Genomic DNA, 9,897 nt, shown 5'->3' with positions numbered 1-9,897 from the left:
GTGTTTTTGATGGATGGATATTCTCAGCTGTTTGTTATAAGCAGATCTGTAGAAATCAGTCATGTCATTGTCCAGCTCAGTTCAGTTCTCAATAGCATCAGTACATCATTTATAATAATGGAATAAACTAAATTATACTGAATACAGTGTATTTGTTTGTTTGTTTGTTTCTAGGAGAGCATCAACCCCTAATTGACATGAGGAATAAATCATTGAAAAGTGTTCAGCACCGCTCTTTGCAGCAGAAGAAGCTTTAGGAAAGAGGAGAAGAGAGAAAGTGAAAAGGCTCTCAGCAGATGTTGGTGAGACTTTATTTCTGGAAATGCTTTAAAGGTCACTCACATTCTAGTTAGCCACAAATGTAAACCTGATTTTAGATGAGATTAATAACTCCAGCTACTTGTAGGCCGACAGTCCTGTATATTTCACACTAAATTGTGATGCAGCCTGAATCATAATCACACCATGTTCATTTGTTGGCGAGAGGAGAACTGATCCATAAACTAAACATACTCTCTCCCGAGGGTTTTTTTCTCCATTCTGTCACCTGACAGAGTTTGGGTTCCTTGCCGCTGTCGACTTTTGGCGTGCTTATTTGGGGACTAATAATATTCAGCAATATTATTGATCTGACTCCACTGGCACTATTGATGAGGACTGAACTGAGCTGGATGATGACGCCACTGCTATCTAGATGCACTGAAATTATTTATACAGTTAATCGAAATTAACTGAGTCAACACTGATTTCAACTGAACAATGACACGTTTTACTGTTTAGAGCTGCTTCACAGCAGACGTGAATTCAGTTTGCATCATTATATTTATTTTTATCACTGTAAAGCAGCTTTGAAACAATCTGTATTGTATAAAGCGCTATATAAATAATGGTGACTTGACTTAAATTGGTTAAAATCTTCAAAAAAACGTGCATGAAACAGGCAACCTGAATAAACACAAAATACAGTTTATTAATGGTAACTGTATTTGCCTTTGTTTTATGTTCATTTTCTTAGGAATATCTGACAATATTTAGTGCTGGATATACTCAAAAACATAATAAATCAGGATTTTTTTTCCCCAGCACTGTACACCAGCATTTATGTGCGGTAGTGTGACATTAATGTGTGGAAATGGACATTTTATCAGTGTGTGATTGCTATTTTCAGGAAAATGCACTGGTAACAACTAAAAAAAGACGACCAAAAATATAATTCAACAGAGGATGATGGCTGGTGAATCAAGCACTCAAATAACGGTGAGCAGTAATCTACTTCATTTAATTGATCTTTTATTAACTATTATCTTTATAGTTTATAAGTAAGGGATAATCAACGGCTAGCTGTGCATTAAACGATCTGAATGCACGATGTGGAGGCGAAGTGGTTGCCTCCCGTTTATGTCATGGTCATGTGCCAGCATTCACATATTAAAGATGTTAATAATATTTGTGCTGCAATATTTGACCGGAACGATAAAAATGACGGTTATTTTCGTCTGTATTACTATTCAACTGTAACTGTATGTTACTATGGTCACCAGTGTTTATAGGAAGCGCATTAATATAGAACGTGATTAAACTGACCTGGAACTACCTGCAGTTCAACACCTGCCAGCCAATCAGAATCCAGTATTCAGACAGTCCATGGCATAATACATAATAACTGCTATTGTATTTCAGAAACTAAGACCTGTGCTGGAGAAATCAAGCGTATAAGTCCTCTGTCGTCTCAGCCATGGAAGAGATCTTCAGACATGAAGAGATCGAGGAGTTAAATGAAGTCAAAGAGTTAAAAGAAGATCTACAACATTAGTGTCAATTCAGCATGAAAACAGAGAGAGAGCTGAGGCAGTGGAAAGATAATGAAATCTAGTTATAACAGCAATTATTCTCAGTGTTTAACATAAGCTCTCAACAATTTTTTTTTTTTTTTTTTTTGTGGACTCTCTGATTCTCTTTGATTGACTGGAAGGTGTGCATTAAAACAGTGAATGCAGATAATTATAATCAGTTCCATCGCTATTTTAAATCAATGCGCTGCTTGTACTGTAGCACACACATACAGTCAGAAAGCTAGATCTAACGCCCTGTAACCAAACAAGCTCATGAAAATTTACTTAGTTTTACGCTTCCAGTCAAATTGTGTACTCCACAAACATTAAAGGACTAGTTCACCCAAAAATGAAAATTCTGTCATTAATTACTCATCCTCATGTCGTTCCAAACCCGTAATACCTTTGTTTATCTTTAAAACACAAATTAAGATATTTTTGATGAAATCCGAGAGCTTTATGACCTTCTCTATAGGCAGCAACACAACTCACACATTTAAGATCCAGAACAATAGGAAAGACATTGTGAAAGTAATCCATGTGACTGCAGTGGTTTAACCTCAGTTTTGTCTTCTGTCGCATGAACACAACACTCATGCGTTGTGATGCTCTCATGAATGCACATTACAGATCAATATTTTTGTAAATAAGTGGTAAAGTAGTCTTTTTTTTTTTTTTTTTTGACGCAAACACTCGCGTCGCTTCATAAAATTGAGTTAAAACAACTGGAGTCACATGAATTACTTTAAGCATGTCTTTCCTACCATTCTGGAACTTGATTGTGTAAGTTGCATTGCTGTCTATACAGGGACAAGAAGCTCTCTGTTTCTTTATAAATATCTTTGTTTGTGTTGCAGAGAGGAATGAAGGTCTTACGGGTGTGAAACCACACAAGGCTGACTAATTAATGACAGAATTTTCATTTTTGGGTTAGTTATCTCTTTAAAGGCAGCTTTAACTTAAGATTTGAACCTAGCTGTAACAGGTGTGTATTACACAATTTTAATCAACTGCAGTGGAGGTAACCCGTTTCATGTCGAGTGGTTCTGTGCCTCCACCTCATGCATTAAAATCATGTAATGCACACCTAGCCATGGATTAGCACTTATGTGTGAAGAGGGTTATAGGCTACACACAGTATTAAATGAAGGGGGCACAATAACTGCGGAACACATATATTCTATATACTGTATTATAATAATATATTTAAATTATATACTTGTATATTTGTAAATTATGCTTTTTTTCTATTATTATTATTATTTTTTAAATTATTATTATTTTTTATTTAAGGTTAGAATTTTGAATGAAAAACCAAAATGATAAAGAGAGCAAATAATTGTGGAGGACTCTGTACAGTATTTAAACATGATTGATATTGATGACAGAATTTTCATTTTGGGTGAACCAACCTTTCAACTTCTGTTTCCTGGAGTGTTCAAGACATTATTAATGCTGACCAATATGCCGTAAGAAATGAACTGGGAGTAGAATGAATACTTTACACAAACACTTGGTGACATCACAATTCAAGATTTATTTTAAGCATACTAAATATGGCTGTAGTGAAAAGTGTAACTGAAACTTGAGAAGTTCTGAGTTTTTGTTTGTTTGTTTGTTTTTCCAGACTACATCCAAACTAGTGTTTCCACGTCTGAGATGAAGGCAGTCATAAGAACCGAGCAGAACGATGAGGATAAGCTCTTCAGAAAAATGAAACCTGTCTGAATAATGAGGGAAGAAATGTGCATGATTGCGTGATTTGTAAATAAACACTAAATGCATTTAGTGTAACTCTCAGCCTGTTATTTTAAGTTTAAAGAAAAGTAAAATAATTTATTGTTGCATTGCTGTTTGAGACATTCACCGTTGTTTGGTACCTTAATTTATTATAATGCAGATGTGTAAAATAAAACTTGTTATTCTGAATATTCTGGTTGCATTTCAGTGTTACTGTACAGCATTTTATTAGTATTGCACTTTGGTAGTACTGAATTGTACTTCAGTTGTTTTATTGCAGTACTACTACAGCTCTACTGCAGTTGTATTTCAATAGTACTTCAGATGTATTGCAGTAAAACGGCAATAATGCAGTTTTTTTCGTGTCCAAAAAACTGCATTTTTCTACATGTGACAAAAACTGCAGTATTACTTTTTTTTAAAAACTGCAGTAATTGTTTGTAAGGGCATTGTGTCTCTTTAATACCGCGTGTTTATATCATAGACTGTAAAAGGTTTATATACAAGTTGCTGCTGGTTGGGCTGACATTTGACACACCCACCAAACGAGAGAAAACTTATCTCAAACCCTGTTGCACACCGTTTCCAGGAAACATGTCGTTCAACCCGGAAACCGTAGCAAAATGTTGAGCAACGTGCCGCAGATGTGTCAGTCGCTGTTTCGCAATGACACGCAATTCTCTAACTATAAAAACAAATACTAATATACAAGTGTATATGATATATGGAAGTGCAATTATATAAATATCAAGTTAATATTATTGTTTTATATATATATTGTCTTTTTTAAGCTGCGGTGACTAGCTCTCCGTTTACTTCGGTGCACATTTCCAGACAATAATGATGATGAAATGAAAGTCAAAGCGTCCACCAAATACATAAATGCACATGTTATGTAGATATGATCTCATAAATCCCTTTGTCAAATTAACATATTAAAATATTAATTTCAATGTGAAACGAAAGGCAGACATGCTCGGGAGGAGGGTATGCACCATGTGACGCAAAACTGGTTTCAGTTAGGTCCTGTAAGCAACTGTAAAAGGCCTCCCTGGAGCACTTGCGCCTTATTCTTATTCGTCGCTTAGATTGAAACAAGAAGCATCTGAATCATGTCTGGAAGAGGCAAAGGCGGGAAAGGACTCGGGAAAGGAGGCGCTAAGCGTCACCGGAAAGTGCTGCGCGATAACATCCAGGGAATCACCAAACCCGCCATTCGTCGTCTGGCGCGCCGCGGCGGCGTCAAGCGCATCTCCGGTCTGATCTACGAGGAGACCCGCGGGGTGTTGAAGGTGTTCCTGGAGAACGTTATCCGCGACGCCGTCACCTACACCGAGCACGCCAAGAGAAAGACCGTCACCGCCATGGACGTCGTGTACGCGCTCAAACGACAGGGACGCACCTTGTACGGCTTCGGAGGATAAACGCCTTCAATCAGAACAAACCCAACGGCTCTTTTAAGAGCCACCCACACCGACACAGAAAGAGCTCATGTTGCTGGTTTATGCTGGAGGTGAAAAGTAACAAAATGCTTAAATATAGATTTATAAATCTGTTTTGTGTTGGTGTGTATAATGAACTGAGAATATAGATGTTCTCATGCGTTTAAGCTGAACTGTTTTTCAGAATTGGAGCTTTTGTAATGTTATTTCTCCAGGAATGCTAATAAAACCATGTATTTTTGTCTTACATTGCGTTTTAATTTGCTGGTTTAGCGTTTTCTAAGTAACTTCCAAAATAAAGAGAACACAATCAGACAGCAGTGGTGCTGATGTTACAGAAGATAACGTTTAAATAAACGTTATTGCGCTTTTTTTCTCAGAGGGCACAGAGTGAGCTGCTGTGAGGAATTTGTTCCAAACATGAAAAATGCTTTATATTAAGGGTTTCAAAATAATACGTATGTCTATAGGTGCTATTAATCCGTGCCCATGTTTTGAAGTCACCACTAAGTTTTTTTTTTTTTTAAGAATCACATGTTTTACTTGAATATAATGCTATTTTCCTGTTCAAATAGTGCGGGGGCAAAAATAAATATTTTTGCATGTAAACTGACTGATGTTGTTTACTTTGAGTGACTTTTTTTTATTTTAAAACCATATTAATTGCAGTCCTGCATGTTCTCTGACTGAAAGGAGTAAAAAGCAGGATTGATTTGATAATGTTTCTATGTTGATTCAATGTTAAATAAGTGATTTAATTTACGTTGAAGAAATGTTGATTTTATGACCATCTTGATTGATTTTTGATTGATTTTTCATCGTTGAAATAACATTATTTCAGGGTGCAAACCTGATGAAAAATCAATGATAAACTTCAACATTGATTCAATGATAATTTGATTGATGCATCAACATTGATTCAGTGTTGGTCTGCTATCTGGGAGGTGTTTGAGGCACACAATGAAAGCATGTCTTTGTGCATTATACAGCGTCCTGATTAGCTTTTTTTAGCTGGTTCTTTGAATTTAAGTTATTTATAAAAAATACATGAGATGGCGGTGATACTTAAGTTAGAGCAGAAGTAAAATTGGCGGGACAGCAGAGAAAAATAAAATGTTTAATCATTATTGCTCTTTTCTCCAAATTATTTCAATCGGTCTAAAAGGGTTTATATGATATTTGAGGCCCATTTGTTATTAAAAAAAAAGAGCGGGAATTAAAACAAAGGAAGCTTAGTCACGTGGGCTGATGTCGCTCAAACAAGGAGCGGTGGGCGGGGCTATCATTTCGCCGCCTGTGATTGGCCGTCGTTCCGCTCGTTGTTCTTCCAGTTGTCCAATCACGGTCGAGTTTATGGGTGTGGTCTGTGGAAACACGCAATCAGAAGCCTCCACATCTCTGTGTAAATTAGCATAGGCGAGTGAATAAACGGCTCTGTGCGGCTCTTTCTAATCATTGTCTCGTCAGCAGCATCATGCCTGAACCAGCGAAGTCCGCGCCTAAGAAGGGCTCCAAGAAGGCCGTCACAAAGACCGCGGGGAAGGGAGGAAAGAAGCGCAGAAAGACCAGGAAGGAGAGCTACGCTATCTACATCTACAAGGTGATGAAGCAGGTTCATCCCGACACCGGGATCTCTTCCAAGGCGATGGGGATCATGAACTCTTTCGTCAACGACATCTTCGAGCGCATCGCCGGTGAAGCGTCTCGTCTCGCTCACTACAACAAGCGCTCCACCATCACTTCCAGAGAGATCCAGACCGCCGTGCGTCTGCTGCTGCCCGGGGAGCTGGCCAAACACGCCGTGTCTGAGGGCACCAAGGCCGTCACCAAGTACACCAGCTCCAAGTAGAGCAGCCTGAGGCTGTTAAACACCCCCAAAGGCTCTTTTAAGAGCCACCCATCTATTCGTTAAAAGAGTATTTGACTTATTTTCAAAGTTTTGATCTTAAGAATTGTAGTTATTAAATTCTAGTTACTAATACAAAATGTCAGGTTGATGCTTTCTGGGTTTAGACGCTTTTTGATTTGGTTTAGTGAAGCTTCAGAATCAGCGTTTGTGTCCTTAAATAGTTTCCACAACGCAAACCGAATGAGCCGTCATTTCAAAGTTAGTAGGGACAAAAAAAAAAACAGTTTGTTTATATAGACGGTTTCAACGGCAACAACATAAACAAACGTTACTGCGCGTTTGTGGCTCTAACTTAACTTCCGGTAGACATCCAAATACAATCAGTAACAACAGCTAAGTCCCTCTAGAGTAGATTGTTTTGATAACAAGCAAAATATGTTTGCTGCATGAATCAGACGGACTGAGATGCAGCGATAACTACGTGGACGGACTTTTTTAAAAATGCAAATGTATTCTCTGCCAGCAGGAGGCGCTTTAAAGCGGGAGAACTAGAGGTTTTCCCGGAAACGGCTGTTGGGCTGTACGTTACACAAAGCAGCGCTGAGCTTACAAACGCTGCTTTATCAGGCATATAACTAGATTAAATGAAAATGACATCGAACATTTTCTTAAGACAGTTGTCCTTCAGAAATACAGTGATATAAAAACACCTGCACCTCGCTTTGATTTTAAACGTGCATTACGTGCTCATGTTCAATGAAGCAAGAAAATCGGTCAGTTTTGATATTGTAGCGGGTTGCCACAAATAAATAAATGTACAGCACATCCCACAGCACAACAACCTGAGCCCAACTTCATTACTCATCACCTTAACTTTAACTGTGTTTGTAGCCGGCGCCACTAACAAGACCGATAAACAAACACAGACCGGAAGTTAACTTCGGTCCAGGCGTGTGCGCCCGATGAAACCTGTCTATACACTTATTTTGTATTAAGTTTGTTATGTCCCGATGAATTTTATTTATTTTACAAACATTAAACTGTTAATACACATTAAAACCCGGCCAGCACATGTACATCTGGCCGACGTCGGCCCAATATTGAAACATCTAAAACACATTGTCCAGGCGTGGGCCGGTGTAACTCGGTCAGTCCTCTGTTTCTCAGCTCATCAATCGAACTGACCGCAGGCCGATGCTCATTTGTTTGCTCGTGGCCAGTTATTCATCTCTTAGCAACCCACAGAGAGAAGAGACTCATCTCTGCAACATCTGTGGCTTTCAGGAAGATTTCACTTCAGCTAAATTAGAAAAAAAAAAATATTTTCTTATCTTAATTCTGAGACACTCAAAAGGTAGTAAGGCACTTGGTGTGCTACAGCACAGGTGAAGAGACTGTGGCTCATTTCCAACTAACTTGTTTAGCTAAATGGTCACTGTAGCGATTTTAACGCCTTAATGCATTTCCAGCAATTTCTCGGAGGGAAAATATAAAAGCGGATTATTAAAGAGAAGTCTAACTGCTTTTGCGCCGTGCTTTTCACTCTTTTACAGGCTGCCAGAAACAATCCGTCTCTACAGGTGAGCTATTGTTGCCATGGAAACAGGCTTCAACACAGCCACTGGCAAGCAGTAATCTCCGTCTCTCGCTGCGGTTTTCACTGCCTTCAGGTGCGTTTAATCCCTAAAATCACACAAATATTACATACTTCCTGACATGTTTCTAACTTGTTATTGACATGTTTCAATTAAATATTTATTGTATAGAAATGGCTTAGTGTCTTCGAAAAAGTCCGTTAGCATTTTAGCAGTTTTCAGGTAAGGTTAGACTAACAATAGATTGAGCTCTTGTTTATGAAACTCTGGGATTTTAATCAAATCTTCGTGTGTGTATGAGAGATTTTGATAGCTCTGTAAAGGATTTGCAGGCGATTTGTCAATGGTTTATTGGAAAAGGCTAATTTACTGAATTGATGACGTCACTGACATGGAGAGTGTAATCGACTGAAAACAAATTCAAACGCGTTTTGATATTTCATGGTAAACAAATATTAATAAAAAAAATGTTCTGTGATTTCAGGAGGACAGAAAGAGTCTCTACAGAACAGAAGGGAATCTCCAAGATTTCAACATTTATGAAGGGAGCTACTGACTTAGAAATACAGGTGAACTGAAGAAGCTAATGAAATACATTAATATACATTTTTCAGAATATATTTCACCAATTTTAAGGCCTTGACATCAAAACGTGGCACTCAGCCTAAAACTAAAAACATAGATTGTTATTTTAAGATTATATTATTAGTAGTAGAATTTGTTGTATATTATGCGTATATATATATATATATGTGTGTGTGCGTGTGTATATATATGTATATGTGTGTGTATGTATGTGTTATTATATTGTTATAAATTATAAATTATTTTATCTGCATTTTACCTCTGCTCTAGCTTGTTTCCTTCTAATAAACCTGGAACTGCAAACTAAATATTGTTGATTCTGTGTCAGATTGCTTGTTTTGTTCCTAGATTCTTCAGTGCTGATGGCCTGCCGCACCTCAGCAGAGTGAACTCCTGTCAGACAACATCTCCAAGATGCTATAAACCACAGGACTAGTAAGTAAAATCTCGAACATACACAACTGTTTCATAAGTTTGGGTTGGTATGATTTAAAAAAAAAAAAAAAAACAATGTTTTTGAAAGTGTCTTATGGCAACCACAGTTTAATGTATGAAATGAATACAATTTACTACAATTTAAAATAACTGTTTTATATTTGAATATATTTAGAGAAGTAATTTATTTCTGTGATGCAGCGCTGTATTTTCAGTATCATTACTCCAGTCTTCAGTGTCACATGATCTTCAGAAATCATTCTAATATGCTGATTTGCTGCTCAAGAAACATTTATGATTATTATCAATGTTGAAAACAGTTGCTGCTTCATTTTTTTTTTCTCAGGATTCTTTGATGAATGAAGTTTTAAAACAGTACAGTGTTTATTTGAAACAGAAATGTTTGCTCTAACTTTTGA

At 37.4% G+C, this 9,897-nt stretch overlaps 2 protein-coding genes across 2 annotated transcripts; both read left to right on the top strand.

Moving 5' to 3' along the window:
• Nucleotides 1-4,637: 4,637 nt before the first annotated feature.
• Nucleotides 4,638-5,040, top strand: LOC131543498 (histone H4). Its single transcript, XM_058780883.1, has one exon. It carries the CDS (start codon nucleotides 4,685-4,687, stop codon nucleotides 4,994-4,996), a length of 312 nt encoding a protein of 103 aa, XP_058636866.1. The 5' UTR covers nucleotides 4,638-4,684; the 3' UTR covers nucleotides 4,997-5,040.
• A 1,415-nt stretch (nucleotides 5,041-6,455) lies between these two features.
• On the top strand, nucleotides 6,456-6,911 carry LOC131543493 (histone H2B 1/2-like). Its single transcript, XM_058780877.1, has one exon. The coding sequence runs from the start codon at nucleotides 6,489-6,491 to the stop codon at nucleotides 6,861-6,863; it is 375 nt and encodes a 124-aa protein (XP_058636860.1). The 5' UTR covers nucleotides 6,456-6,488; the 3' UTR covers nucleotides 6,864-6,911.
• Nucleotides 6,912-9,897: the final 2,986 nt, after the last annotated feature.

Source organism: Onychostoma macrolepis, chromosome 07, assembly GCF_012432095.1.
Source record: "Onychostoma macrolepis isolate SWU-2019 chromosome 07, ASM1243209v1, whole genome shotgun sequence".
Lineage (NCBI taxonomy): Eukaryota > Metazoa > Chordata > Actinopteri > Cypriniformes > Cyprinidae > Onychostoma > Onychostoma macrolepis.
The sequence above is the reverse complement of the archived record's forward strand: the minus strand, read 5'-3'. Positions and strand labels throughout refer to the sequence as shown.

What these genes read in the sequence shown, in the direction of transcription:
- LOC131543498 (XM_058780883.1), top strand. Translation starts at nt 4,685, where the DNA reads ATGTCTGGAAGAGGCAAAGGCGGGAAAGGACTCGGGAAAGGAGGCGCT.
- LOC131543493 (XM_058780877.1), top strand. Translation starts at nt 6,489, where the DNA reads ATGCCTGAACCAGCGAAGTCCGCGCCTAAGAAGGGCTCCAAGAAGGCC.